This window comes from Chenopodium album, chromosome 2, assembly GCF_948465745.1.
Source record: "Chenopodium album chromosome 2, dcCheAlbu1.1, whole genome shotgun sequence".
NCBI classification, from domain to species: domain Eukaryota; kingdom Viridiplantae; phylum Streptophyta; class Magnoliopsida; order Caryophyllales; family Amaranthaceae; genus Chenopodium; species Chenopodium album.
The window spans coordinates 47,119,835-47,135,675 of record NC_137835.1 but is presented as its reverse complement, the minus strand read 5'-3'; the positions used below and the strand labels follow the sequence as shown (position 1 = coordinate 47,135,675).

General features: G+C 40.0%; 1 protein-coding gene across 1 annotated transcript in view; it reads right to left on the bottom strand.

Annotated features, from left to right (window-relative positions):
* LOC145572387 (uncharacterized) overlaps nt 1-15,380 on the bottom strand; it is a 59,506-nt gene extending 44,126 nt beyond the window's left edge. Inside the window, exons 1-6 of the mRNA XM_081631363.1 lie at nt 15,321-15,380; nt 15,147-15,215; nt 14,989-15,065; nt 8,061-8,180; nt 4,939-5,058; nt 1,821-1,940 (exon numbers count right to left, since the gene is read on the bottom strand). Of these exons, the coding sequence (XP_081487489.1) occupies nt 1,821-1,940; nt 4,939-5,058; nt 8,061-8,180; nt 14,989-15,065; nt 15,147-15,215; nt 15,321-15,380 (566 nt within the window). The remainder of the gene's footprint in view (nt 1-1,820; nt 1,941-4,938; nt 5,059-8,060; nt 8,181-14,988; nt 15,066-15,146; nt 15,216-15,320) is intronic.
* Nucleotides 15,381-15,841: the final 461 nt, after the last annotated feature.

Below are 15,841 nucleotides of genomic sequence, written 5' to 3'. Positions count from 1 at the left end.
ATATATATATATATATATGTATATATATATATATATGTATATATATATATATGTGTGTGTGTGTGTGTGTGTGTGTGTGTGTGTGTGTGTACAAGAGGAATCAGGATGCTCGGCAACTATAAGACGGTTGCTGCACATCCTGCAAAATCCAAAACGAAGATTAATACATGAAAAGTAATAACTTCGTTGCAAAGAAAAAAAAATAAAACTTACCGATCATCCGATGATCACGGCATGACAAAGTCACGAGGGCTCTCCGATAAGCAGCTCGAAAAGCACGTACAGTCCCCACCATGTCGTTCACGGTCTCTCGCGGAACCAATTCCAAGAATACATGGACAGTTAGTAAACAAATGTATATGAAACAAAAAATAATTAGAAATATTTAAGTACATATACATAAAAGGCATACTGACTCAACCATCTCATGTACGAACGGTATCCCCTCATCATCCTCGGCCGCTGCAAGGGTCTCACGAATTACCGATCCGACAGTATTGGTATATGTGATCTCCGCTGTAGGAGGCACCCAACCACCTAGCTCAACCTGCTAAAAATACATGTGACAAAAAACGATAAAAGGGTCAAAATTCCGAAAAATAAATAGAAACACGGAAAAAGAGAGTTAGAAAACTAAGCGGAACAAAGGCTGGAAAGGGAGTCAGCCTGGATGCTATAAAAGCCGAATAAGAAGCATTCGGCAGCACCAGCTGCTCCGCAGGATAACCAAGGATCGCTTGAGCTCGATCCTCGGTAGACAGCAGGTCCGAACGCAGCATCCGAATCGGGGAATCTGCAGGAACCAAAGGCTCCTCGGTCGAAAGCTGCCAAAGAACACGCTCGCCTAAAAACCAAGCGTCGGTCCTCTGGAACACTGAGAGTCCCGTATAGAGGGCCGGAAACGGCAACGAACCATGCCAGACCGGATAGCCTTAAGGACTCCGACGATCAAACTCCAAGGACGGAGATCGATCTATAAAACACAACCACATGAAAAATCGTTAGAAAATGAGTAAAATAAAAAAAAGGAAGAGAGAACATGTAGTTTGGAATACTCACCGACGCACGAGTCGCCGAAAGAATCCTTTGGAGAAAGTCCCTGGTAGAAGTGGCTCGTCTCCTCTTAATCTCGACCAATCGATGGCCGATAGGGAAACGAGTAGCCCCAAGCACCCTAGGGGCTAAGAAAGGATGGTACGAGTATCCCTAAGCCCGAAATCAAGAAAAGATAAGCCTAAAGGAAAAAGCGAAAGTAATAACTGGAAAAGCACAAAACACGTACCTCAAGGATATGACCATGCCATGTAAGCGAGATCCGAGGCACCTCAGTAGCTACCGTGAAATCCATGACCCGGGTCACCTTCCCCATAGCCGTAAGCATACGGGCATACGACACCTCCGCCCAACTCAGGTTACCTACTTGCCCCAAATCGCTGAGGCAAATGAGTAACCCATTGGCGAAACGCTCTCCTCGATCACTCAAAATGGTGACGGAAAGAACGTGGACAATGTATATATGAGCTAGCTGCTCAGGTGTACACTGTCGGTCAAGCTCGTCAGCCGACAACTCGTCGGCAAGAACCGAGTAAGGACAAGATTGCGCGTACACGTAAAGGGCCGACGCAAGACAGTCCCCCACAAGGTCGCGCAATATCTCGTGTTACCCCTTAATAAGCTCTATAACAACAGGCTCACCTCCGAAAGGAAAACCCGTAATCATAGATAAATCGAAAGGGGTAACCATCATCTCTCCCCATGGAAAGTGGAAAGTGTTGGTGGAATCCCACCAAAACTCTAGCAATCCACGGAGGAAAGCTAACGATGCAGACTGCCTCGATAAATCCCAAAGAGCTGCCAGTTGGGAGTCAATCCCAGAAAGTGCTATAATCTCCTTTGCCACCTTGGGAAAATGCTCAAAACGGGCTCGCTTGTCACCAGAGCTGTACAAACGCATGCCAGGCTCACTTTAAAAATAAAAAATGGTTATGGTTTAAAAAGGAGAAGAAACAAAGGAAAAGAAAAAAGACAAAGGCGCGGAAAATTCACGATGCTGCGTCACCCTCGGATCGAAACGTGGTGGTCTTGGTCGCACTTAAGGACCCTAGGGTCCCAGTTGGGAGGACACTCCCAAACCACCTCCTCCTGGCGACATGGATCGGCTGCGACGCGTCGCTCTCGAACCTCCTCTCGAGGACGGGTTACCCTCTTCCGAGGGCGAACCGCCTCGCCCGGACCAACAAGAACCTCCTTGGCATCGACAAACGGAGGCGAGTCCATGCGATGACGGATAAAATTTATTTAATTAGTTAATTTTATTTCCTAAACTAAACTAATATACATAATCTAGACCCATTTCGGCAGCATAACGACTACCGATAGGGAAAAACACGAAAATCGAATGCCACCCATACTTGGGGGCTACGATACCTGCAATTAAACTCAGTAAATGGGGGCTTTTAACACCCACAAAAGCCATCCTATACCAGTTTTAACTTAGCATACAAGGGATTATATTCTAAAATCTCAAATAATCAACTAATTCTAGACGAATAACGGTAATATAAACATGATTATCGTCTACCAAACAATTTTGGAGTTTGAATATGGTGAAAATAGGCTAAGTATACACTTCGCGCCTTTTTTTCGGATTCAAAATTTTAAAAATGTTAATTATGGAAACAAAACTAGTTTTAATACTACAATTGTTGCATAATTAACAATTATAACAAAAATGGGCAAACAAAATAATAGAAAATCAAGCAAAAATTCGTACAAAGAAGCTAGAACGAACTTGAAACAAGATATGCTCATACAAGGTTCAATATTTAATCATTTTTTTATGAAATTTGTTGCAAAACACTCCTTAAACATAGCATAACAACATAGCGCAAACTATTTCAAGAAAAATGAGCCAAATCGAAGACCCCTAAATTTCAAAATTTGGGGTTAAACAATTCGAAAATCGTTCGAATTCAGCCAAAAAAGAGCAAATTTTAGCAATTTTTTCGCATTAATGTACACATGGAAAAAAAATAATATTAATGACATATATACAAATGTGTCATATATACAAAAAAAAATTAATACAATATATATATATATATGTATAGATATGTGTGTGTGTGTGTGTGTGTATATATATATATATATATATATATATATATATATATATATATATATATATATATATATATATAAATGTGTACGAGAGAAATCAGGGTGCTCGGCAACTACTAGACGGTTGCTGCACATCTTGCAAAATCCAAAACGAAGATTAATACATGAAATGTAGTAACTTCGTTGCACAGAAAAAAAAAAATAAAACTTACCGCGATCATCCGATGATCACGGCATGACAAAGTCACGAGGGCTCTCCGATAAGCAGCTCGAAAAGCACGTACAGTCCCCACCATGCCGTTCACGGTCTCTCGCGGAACCTGTTCTAAGAATACAAGGACAGTTAGTAAACAAATGTATATGAAACAAAAAATAAATAGAAATATTTAAGTACATATACATAAAAGGCATACTGACTCAACCATCTCATGTATGAACGGTATCCCCTCCTCATCCTCGGCCGCTAGAAGGGTCTCACGAATTACAGATACGACAGTATTGTTATACGTAATGTCCGCTGTAGGAGGCACCCAACCACCTAGCTCGACCTGCTAAAAATACATGTGACAAAAAACGATAAAAGGGTCAAAATTCCGAAAAATAAATAGAAACACAGAAAAAGAGAGTTAGAAAACTAAGCGGAACAAAGGCTGGAAAGGGAGTCAACCTGGATGCTATAAAAGCAGAATAAGAAGCATCCGGCAGCACCAGCTGCTCCGCAGGATAACTAAGGATCGCTTGAGCTCGATCCTCGGTAGACAGCAGGTCCGAACGCAGCATCCGGATCGGGGAATCTGCAGGAACCAAAGGCTCCTCGGTCGAAAGCTGCCAAAGAACACGCTCGCCTAAAAACCAAGCGTCGGTCCTCTGGAACACTGAGAGTCCCGTATAGAGGGCCCGGAAACGGCAACGAACCATGCCAGACCGGATAGCCTTAAGGACTCCGACGATCAAACTCCAAGGACGGAGATCGATCTATAAAACACAACCACATGAAAAATCGTTAGAAAATGAGTAAAATAAAAAAAGGAAGAGAGAACATGTAGTTTGGAATACTCACCGACGCACGAGTCGTCGAAAGAATCCTCTGGAGAAAGTCCCTGGTAGAAGTAGCTCGTCTCCTCTTAATCTCGACCAATCGATGGCCGATAGGGAAACGAGTAGCCCCAAGCACCCTAGGGGCTAAGAAAGGAAGGTACGAGTATCCCTAAGCCCGAAATCAAGAAAAGATAAGCCTAAAGGAAAAAGCGAAAGTAATAACCGGAAAAGCACAAAACACGTACCTCAAGGATATGACCATGCCATGTAAGCGAGATCCGAGGCACCTCAGTAGCTACCGTGAAATCCATGACCCGGGTCACCTTCCCCATAGCCGTAAGCATACGGGCATACGACACCTCCGCCCAACTCAGGTTACCTACTTGCCCCAAATCGCTGAGGCAAATGAGTAACCCATTGGCGAAACGCTCTCCTCGATCACTCAAAATGGTGACGGAAAGAACGTGGGCAATGTATATATGAGCTAGCTGCTCAGGTGTACACTGTCGGTCAAGCTCGTCAGCTGACAACTCGTCGGCAAGAACCGAGTAAGGACAAGATTGCGCGTACACGTAAAGGGCCGACGCAAGACAGTCCCCCACAAGGTCGCGCAATCTCTTGCGTTACCCCTTAATAAGCTCTATAACAACAGGCTCACCTCCGAAAGGAAAACCCGTAATCATAGATAAATCGAAAGGGGTAACCATCATCTCTCCCCATGGAAAGTGGAAAGTGTTGGTGGAATCCCACCAAAACTCTAGCAATCCACGGAGGAAAGCTAACGATGCAGACTGCCTCGATAAATCCCAAAGAGCTGCCAGTTGGGAGTCAATCCCAGAAAGTGCTATAATCTCCTTTGCCACCTTGGGAAAATGCTCAAAACGGGCTCGCTTGTCACCAGAGCTGTACAAACGCATGCCAGGCTCACTTTAAAAATAAAAAATGGTTATGGTTTAAAAAGGAGAAGAAACAAAGGAAAAGAAAAAAGACAAAGGCGCGGAAAATTCACGATGCTGCGTCACCCTCGGATCGAAACGTGGTGGTCTTGGTCGCACTTAAGGACCCTAGGGTCCCAGTTGGGAGGACACTCCCAAACCACCTCCTCCTGGCGACATGGATCGGTTGCGACGCGTCGCTCTCGAACCTCCTCTCGAGGACGGGTTACCCTCTTCTGAGGGCGAACTGCCTCGCCCGGACCAACAAGAACCTCCTTGGCATCGACAAACGGAGGCGAGTCCATGCGATGACGGATAAAATTTATTTAATTAGTTAATTTTATTTCCTAAACTAAACTAATATACATAATCTAGACCCATTTCGGCAGCATAACGGCTACCGATAGGGAAAAACACAAAAATCGAATGTCACCCATACTTGGGGGCTACGATACCTGCAATTAAACTCAGTAAATGGGGGCTTTTAACACCCACAAAAGCCATCCTATACCAGTTTTAACTTAGCATACAAGGGATTATATTCTAAAATCTCAAATAATCAACTAATTCTAGACGAATAACGGTAATATAAACATGATTATCGTCTACCAAACAATTTTGGAGTTTGAATATGGTGAAAATAGGCTAAGTATACACTTCGCGCCTTTTTTTCGGATTCAAAATTTTAAAAATGTTAATTATGGAAACAAAACTAGTTTTAATACTACAATTGTTGCATAATTAACAATTATAACAAAAATGGGCAAACAAAATAATAGAAAATCAAGCAAAAATTCGTACAAAGAAGCTAGAACGAACTTGAAACAAGATATGCTCATACAAGGTTCAATATTTAATCATTTTTTATGAAATTTGTTGCAAAACACTCCTTAAACATAGCATAACAACATAGCGCAAACTATTTCAAGAAAAATGAGCCAAATCGAAGACCCCTAAATTTCAAAATTTGGGGTTAAACAATTCGAAAATCGTTCGAATTCAGCCAAAAAAGAGCAAATTTTAGCAATTTTTTCGCATTAATGTACACATGGAAAAAAAATAATATTAATGACATATATACAAATGTGTCATATATACAAAAAAAAATTAATACAATATATATATATATATATATGTATAGATATGTGTGTGTGTGTGTGTGTGTGTATATATATATATATATATATATATATATATATATATATATATATATATATATATATATATAAATGTGTACGAGAGAAATCAGGGTGCTCGGCAACTACTAGACGGTTGCTGCACATCTTGCAAAATCCAAAACGAAGTTTAATACATGAAATGTAGTAACTTCGTTGCACAGAAAAAAAAAAAAAAAAACTTACCGCGATCATCCGATGATCACGGCATGACAAAGTCACGAGGGCTCTCCGATAAGCAGCTCGAAAAGCACGTACAGTCCCCACCATGCCGTTCACGGTCTCTCGCGGAACCTGTTCTAAGAATACAAGGACAGTTAGTAAACAAATGTATATGAAACAAAAAATAAATAGAAATATTTAAGTACATATACATAAAAGGCATACTGACTCAACCATCTCATGTATGAACGGTATCCCCTCCTCATCCTCGGCCGCTAGAAGGGTCTCACGAATTACAGATACGACAGTATTGTTATACGTAATGTCCGCTGTAGGAGGCACCCAACCACCTAGCTCGACCTGCTAAAAATACATGTGACAAAAAACGATAAAAGGGTCAAAATTCCGAAAAATAAATAGAAACACAGAAAAAGAGAGTTAGAAAACTAAGCGGAACAAAGGCTTGAAAGGGAGTCAGCCTGGATGCTATAAAAGCAGAATAAGAAGCATCCGGCAGCACCAGCTGCTCCGCAGGATAACCAAGGATCGCTTGAGCTCGATCCTCGGTAGACAGCAGGTCCGAACGCAGCATCCGGATCGGGGAATCTGCAGGAACCAAAGGCTCCTCGGTCGAAAGCTGCCAAAGAACACGCTCGCCTAAAAACCAAGCGTCGGTCCTCTGGAACACTGAGAGTCCCGTATAGAGGGCCCGGAAACGGCAACGAACCATGCCAGACCGGATAGCCTTAAGGACTCCGACGATCAAACTCCAAGGACGGAGATCGATCTATAAAACACAACCACATGAAAAATCGTTAGAAAATGAGTAAAATAAAAAAAGGAAGAGAGAACATGTAGTTTGGAATACTCACCGACGCACGAGTCGTCGAAAGAATCCTCTGGAGAAAGTCCCTGGTAGAAGTAGCTCGTCTCCTCTTAATCTCGACCAATCGATGGCCGATAGGGAAACGAGTAGCCCCAAGCACCCTAGGGGCTAAGAAAGGAAGGTACGAGTATCCCTAAGCCCGAAATCAAGAAAAGATAAGCCTAAAGGAAAAAGCGAAAGTAATAACCGGAAAAGCACAAAACACGTACCTCAAGGATATGACCATGCCATGTAAGCGAGATCCGAGGCACCTCAGTAGCTACCGTGAAATCCATGACCCGGGTCACCTTCCCCATAGCCGTAAGCATACGGGCATACGACACCTCCGCCCAACTCAGGTTACCTACTTGCCCCAAATCGCTGAGGCAAATGAGTAACCCATTGGCGAAACGCTCTCCTCGATCACTCAAAATGGTGACGGAAAGAACGTGGGCAATGTATATATGAGCTAGCTGCTCAGGTGTACACTGTCGGTCAAGCTCGTCAGCCGACAACTCGTCGGCAAGAACCGAGTAAGGACAAGATTGCGCGTACACGTAAAGGGCCGACGCAAGACAGTCCCCCACAAGGTCGCGCAATCTCTTGCGTTACCCCTTAATAAGCTCTATAACAACAGGCTCACCTCCGAAAGGAAAACCCGTAATCATAGATAAATCGAAAGGGGTAACCATCATCTCTCCCCATGGAAAGTGGAAAGTGTTGGTGGAATCCCACCAAAACTCTAGCAATCCACGGAGGAAAGCTAACGATGCAGACTGCCTCGATAAATCCCAAAGAGCTGCCAGTTGGGAGTCAATCCCAGAAAGTGCTATAATCTCCTTTGCCACCTTGGGAAAATGCTCAAAACGGGCTCGCTTGTCACCAGAGCTGTACAAACGCATGCCAGGCTCACTTTAAAAATAAAAAATGGTTATGGTTTAAAAAGGAGAAGAAACAAAGGAAAAGAAAAAAGACAAAGGCGCGGAAAATTCACGATGCTGCGTCACCCTCGGATCGAAATGTGGTGGTCTTGGTCGCACTTAAGGACCCTAGGGTCCCAGTTGGGAGGACACTCCCAAACCACCTCCTCCTGGCGACATGGATCGGTTGCGACGCGTCGCTCTCGAACCTCCTCTCGAGGACGGGTTACCCTCTTCCGAGGGCGAACTGCCTCGCCCGGACCAACAAGAACCTCCTTGGCATCGACAAACGGAGGCGAGTCCATGCGATGACGGATAAAATTTATTTAATTAGTTAATTTTATTTCCTAAACTAAACTAATATACATAATCTAGACCCATTTCGGCAGCATAACGGCTACCGATAGGGAAAAACACAAAAATCGAATGTCACCCATACTTGGGGGCTACGATACCTGCAATTAAACTCAGTAAATGGGGGCTTTTAACACCCACAAAAGCCATCCTATACCAGTTTTAACTTAGCATACAAGGGATTATATTCTAAAATCTCAAATAATCAACTAATTCTAGACGAATAACGGTAATATAAACATGATTATCGTCTACCAAACAATTTTGGAGTTTGAATATGGTGAAAATAGGCTAAGTATACACTTCGCGCCTTTTTTTCGGATTCAAAATTTTAAAAATGTTAATTATGGAAACAAAACTAGTTTTAATACTACAATTGTTGCATAATTAACAATTATAACAAAAATGGGCAAACAAAATAACAGAAAATCAAGCAAAAATTCGTACAAAGAAGCAAGAACGAACTTGAAACAAGATATGCTCATACAAGGTTCAATGTTTAATCATTTTTCATGAAATTTGTTGCAAAACACTCCTTAAACATAGCATAACAACATAGCGCAAACTATTTCAAGAAAAATGAGCCAAATCGAAGACCCCTAAATTTCAAAATTTGGGGTTAAACAATTCAAAAATCGTTCGAATTCAGCCAAAAAAGAGCAAATTTTAGCAATTTTTTCGCATTAATGTACACATGGAAAAAAAATAATAACAATGACATATATACAAATGTGTCATATATACAAAAAAAAATTAATACAATATATATATATATATATATATATATATATATATAAATGTGTACGAGAGAAATCAGGGTGCTCGGCAACTACTAGACGGTTGCTGCACATCTTGCAAAATCCAAAACGAAGATTAATACATGAAATGTAATAACTTCGTTGCACAGAAAAAAAAAATAAAACTTACCGCGATCATCCGATGATCACGGCATGACAAAGTCACGAGGGCTCTCCGATAAGCAGCTCGAAAAGCACGTACAGTCCCCACCATGCCGTTCACGGTCTCTCGCGGAACCTGTTCTAAGAATACAAGGACAGTTAGTAAACAAATGTATATGAAACAAAAAATAAATAGAAATATTTAAGTACATATACATAAAAGGCATACTGACTCAACCATCTCATGTATGAACGGTATCCCCTCATCATCCTCGGCCGCTAGAAGGGTCTCACGAATTACCGATACGACAGTATTGGTATACGTAATCTCCGCTGTAGGAGGCACCCAACCACCTAGCTCGACCTGCTAAAAATACATGTGACAAAAAACGATAAAAGGGTCAAAATTCCGAAAAATAAATAGAAACACAGAAAAAGAGAGTTAGAAAACTAAGCGGAACAAAAGCTGGAAAGGGAGTCAGCCTGGATGCTATAAAAGCCGAATAACAAGCATCCGGCAGCACCAGCTGCTCTGCAGGATAACCAAGGATCGCTTGAGCTCGATCCTCGGTAGACAGCAGGTTCGGACGCAGCATCCGGATCGGGGAATTTGCAGGAACCAAAGGCTCCTCGGTCGAAAGCTGCCAAAGAACACGCTCGCCTAAAAACCAAGCGTCGGTCCTCTGGAACACTGAGAGTCCCATATAGAGGGCCCGGAAACAGCAACGAACCATGCCAGACCGGATAGCCTCAAGGACTCCGACGATCAAACTCCAAGGACGGAGATCGATCTATAAAACACAACCACATGAAAAATCGATAGAAAATGAGTAAAATAAAAAAGGAAGAGAGAACATGTTGTTTGGAAGAGAGAACATGTTGTCTGGAGAAAGTCGCCGGCAGAAGTAGCTCGTCTCCTCTTAATCTCGACCAATCGATGGCCGATAGGGAAACGAGTAGCCCCAAGCACCCTAGGGGCTAAGAAAGGCAGGTACGAGTATCCCTAAGCCTGAAATCAAGAAAAGATAAGCCTAAAGGAAAAGGCGAAAGTAATAACCGGAAAAGCACAAAACACGTACCTCAAGGATATGACCATGCTATGTAAGCGAGATCCGAGGCACCTCAGTAGCTGGATTCCACTTAGGCAATCTCTTTTCAGGTGCGGGATCTCGAATAGGTCCAATGGGATTAAAGAGTCCCTTAGTATGGAGTCGATCGAAGGCAGAATCGTAGCTCATCCCAATGGGGGTGAAGTTTTTTCTTTAGTTGCTTCTTAGATCCTTGGTTACCCATGGATAAAACTTCATTGGGATCAAAGGTACTAACATTGTTACTAGAGTGGGAGTTTTAGGAAGATGAAGGATTGTCGTTCTTCTTTCCTTTCCAGCCACTAGGGTAACTATTGTTAGTAGCTTTTTGCTTTGCGAGGTCATCTTCGATCTCGATTCCTATGTCATAGACGACCTTGAAAATATTCAGTTTGTGTTGATATTTTAAGTGCTTTGAATACTTTTCTTGTAAATTTTTTATGAACATCCCCACAGATACTTTTTCAGTAGGGACTTCGATAATGTTTGCGGAAGTTTCCCTCCACTTATTGAAGAAGGAGGTGAACCCTTCGTTTTATTTTTATTTTAGCATTTCCAGTTGTCTATGGTCGGTTTCAATTTGAATATTTCACTTATATCTATCAATGAAAGCATTTGTTATTCCATCCCAAGTAGTGGTCTTCGCTTTATTAATAGAAAAGAACCAATGTTGACAAACGGTTTATAAAGACATTGAGAAAAAAGAGTGAAAAAATTCTTATCAATCCCCTTAATGTTCATTATAGTTTCAAAGGTCCCTAAATAAAAGTAAGGATTGAACTTCTGCGAAAGAAGCTCCTTGTCCATTAAGACCCCTTGTGAGCTACTATCCTGGAATCTATAGTCATTGGATATTTTGCTCAAGCTTTCTTGCATGAGCTCCATTTGTTGTTGTTTCATAGGGTCATTGATTTGGAGGGTTAAAGCCTTCAACACCTCAGTCAGGTCTGCCATTTGCTTCTTAAGCTCATTGACTTCTTCTTGACTTGCCATTATCTTCTTGGCTATTCTTTTTTTACCGACTAGTTTATCAAAAAGTTGAACTTGAACGAAGGTGTTGTGCTTGATTAATCGCCCTTCTCTCCTTGACCAAGTATTGTGGAAAGGGAAATTAGAGATAAGTTTTTTATTATTTATTTTGACTCAAGCTCTTTTCAACATGGTAGAGAATGTGGAAGAGAATGGGAATAGATTGGACCCCCTACTCGAATGACGGAAAACGACTCATGCATGAACCTTAGACATGGCATGGTGACATATACAAAGTGTGCACTAAGACTAGTGAGTGTAGGTTACATGATAAGACTCATTTCATGACCATATGGCTAGACTATGTGACTAGACTCAAGCAAAGACTAAGTTAAGACTTCATGTGTATGCATTAAACTAGACAGGCTGTGGTATTTTAGTCATAACTTTTTATCTGCGACTCTGACTGGGATGAAACCAACGCCAAATCAAAGATAAAACTCGGGGCTACAGATCCATATTTTCTATGACTTGTATTTCTTCCTTGAAATCCGGCTATGAAAAAAAATGTTGACGCTTGTGCAGTTTACGGGAATAAAAATCCGGGTTGACTTAAAGGAACTATGACTCGATTTAAGGTGTAATTTTTAGCTAAAATTAATTAATCAATTAATTAAGAAATTCCTTCAATCATTGGTTAGTTTATTTAGACCTAATCACAAGTCAAACAAAGATTAGGAAAAACACATATAGTATGCACAAGCGAAGAATGCAGAAGTAGTCAAGTAGTCACAATATGATGCAATGAGTTCGTAACCTAACCATGGCTCTAGTTCTCTAATGTTAAGGATATGGGTTAGTCAAAGAGGGTCCATGGTTGGCGTGTGTGGTCCTAAAATGAGTCTGGAATGGTTGGCGCGTGTGTGTGGGACCCCGCGAGTTAAACTCGCTTCCATGGTTTGGTGAATTCAACATTCTCGGATGTACCCTTTGTTGCTTAGAGCGTTCAATTAGGTAGATGGAGCATCAATTCTCAGAGGGTTATGTCCATAGACTCATTACGGATGGTCTTTCCAATGAGAATCTTTTTTTATGCATATGAAAATAATGTAGATCAAAATTACGCACATGAAATACTTAGAAATTTTCGAGTCTCATCCACTCATTCAAAATCATTACCGAAATAAATTTCAATAATTAAAATAGAAATCCTCCCCAGCGGAGTCGCCTAAAACTGTAGGGAATATTTCAAGCATTACCCCAAACTTGAACCCCACTGTGATCATACACTAAAGTACGGTGGCGTCCAAAGGGAAGGAAGCTAGAGCAAAAGAGTTGCCAACAAGTTTTAGGAACTTGTAAACGTCCACAAGGTGAAGGTTACACCCCTTAACGATCCAGGAGATCGTTAACTCCAATAGGTCTGGAACCAAGACTGGAAGTTTGGGGATGAAGGTGCAAATCCAATCTAAAAGAGAAAGAATCTGCCCTAATAATAGGCCTCTACTTTATTCTTGTCGTATTCATGTGCGCTTTCTGACTAACATGCAATCAATAGGTTAATCCTAAACCTGTTTAATCTATTTTGGTTGAATATTAATGCACAAATAAAACTATTTTTGGCGATCACTTGAATTATAATCATATTAACCCTAAATAAGATAAATAATTATCTTATTAAGCGTGATTACAAGCACAAATTCCTTTTAAACATGCATAAAAGGCGTGATCAAGCAATAACAATAAATATAATAAAGCAACATAATAATGATAATCATAATGAAAACAATAATCATCATAAAAATAATAATAATAATCATAATTAAAATAATCATGTTAAAGCATATTAATAGCAAGATCCTAGGCATGATACTAACAAGATTAATAACAAACCCTAGCATGTCACTAAGCAATAAAAGTCAAAGCTTTAACCCTAACATGATACTAACATGATATTAGGAAAGAAAATAGGAAGCATTCTTTTAATTATTCTTGACATAAGGAACTTATTCTTTATCCTAAACATCATACTAAGAAAAGCATCCTAACATGATACTAGGAATCAAAATAACAACCTAAACATAATTTCTATATCAAAATATAAATTAAACAATTAAAGCACTTAATTGGATGCCTTGTATCTATTTCTTATAACAAAATACACACGTTAGTAACTTCATGGAAAATAATAAAATAAACAATTAAATTAAATAATAGAAATAGAGATTTGGGACCAAACCCTCAAAAATATCAAACTTTTCACGTTTAAGGCGAAGGCAACATCAAATTTTCTAGGTGTGTCTAGATCTTGTGAATGCGGAATTTTGTTTCTAAAAAGTTTGTTTAGAATGAGAGAGAGAGAATCAAGAAATTCTTGATGAGAGTTAGAGAATTCTAGTTCAGAGATGATGATTAAAAAACTGAGGTCTAAGGACGCTATTTATAATAAAATAGTCTGGAATTGATAGAAACAAATCAGAGTTTGAAAAGGAATAAAACACGCCTCTGTCGCCAACAAAAGGATCTGTTGCCATGCGACAGGGTCTGTTGTCAGGCGACAAACCTATCGTCCGGCGCTGCGAGACAGGTTTTGCGGATTTTGATTTTATTTTTGATCTAGAATTCCAAATAAGTCATATAATATGTGGTTGGAAAGCTCTTGAAGTTAAATTTCCAACCCATTTAAAATCATATTAAAATCTTTTTTATCTACAAGATAAAAAGATATGGCCAAAATAGTGGAAGGATGTCAGTTTTGGATAGAGTTTCATATCTCATTCATATGTTTTTCGTTACAGCTCGGAATTAATATTATAATATATCATTGAAAAGATAATTTCAAGATCTATCCAACCAAATAATAACTGGATAAAGATTAAGAGGCACAAAAATAATATCTGAATATATTCAATTTCGTACAAAACAAGTATTCTCAAAAGTAGTAGTTTTATTCCATTTCAAACTCTTTGAAACATAATTATCAATCCTAACTCCATTATGATTAAAGAGAACCTTCTAGAGTATTCTAGAAGACTATATTCAATCCTAATAGCTTTAGGAATGATAATTAATAATAGGCCCTCTTCTAGATCATTGGACCGCATGTAAGAACCAAAATGGGTCCAGTTTAGTATTTTGGCCATAACTTCCTCATTATTCATCGGAATTGGGCTTATAATATATCGTTGGAAAGGTCTTTTCAATCCCTATCCAACTACACTATTTTTGGACCCTTTTCCTGGACCAAAATAAACTGGATTGGCTATTTCATAAAATAGAGTAGGTTTTCGAAAGCAGAAAGAAAGATTTTTTGTAAAACTAACCGCAACATTAGACTTTTCACACCTTCACTTTATTCGATTATGATTCGACGCGAAAGGTATTCATCACTGGGTTTGGTTTTGGGGAAACACATTTGGGTGTCTACGCACATATAATTAATACCTCATCCCGTAGCCAATATTGCCTTAAATTCTTCGTCATTGACACACGCCTTGGTGTTGCCTTCTTCCTTTTACAAGGCCTGCTTGATACCAACCACCCCTGCAACAATGAGCCAATTTAAAATTAAAAAATCATTATAGTTGGGAACATGTACATTAATAAAGAGTGGTAAAGTAAAACTTGATGATCAGGTCCTTCTTTGTCCCTTGCTGGTAGTGGACGTGGCTCTCTATATGCCACATCCAAACTCTGCATACAAGAGCACAAAACCAGATTATTTTAATCATCTATTGTGAACACTATAAGGCGGCCAAACTCATATAATATGCAAATATTTACACTTACACCTAGTACCCCAAAGTCGCCACCATCTTGCATGTAGTCCTCCTTAATAGCACTTTTAATCTCATTCATATTCCAAATTTCTATTCTTGGGAAGACACCCTAATTGACCGGTTACCTATTAAGCCGATCTAAATAAAAAAAACCTACACAATGGTAGAGTCAAAGTATCAGGAACTTAACCCCAAGAATGACCCCCAAAATAAGACCTTTACATCGTATTGTTTGTATACCATAACAAATTTAAGACATACTTCTCACCCACTAGCATAACCACTACCATAAAACCTACGTGAAAAAGTAGCTACACTATCCATAGCTTCCTCAACATAAAACTACACCAATCGTACTTAGTAGCTGTAGGGGCACATATTAAGGAGGGAATAAGATCTGAAGCCAGTCTAGAAGATTGTGTTGGACATAACATCTCCAGTGAAAGTAACAAGAAAAACATCTTAAACTCATCCTCCCCGTGTTCTTACTAATGGCCCTCTACATTCTCCATCAATTTCCAATCCACTGGGATGCCCTTC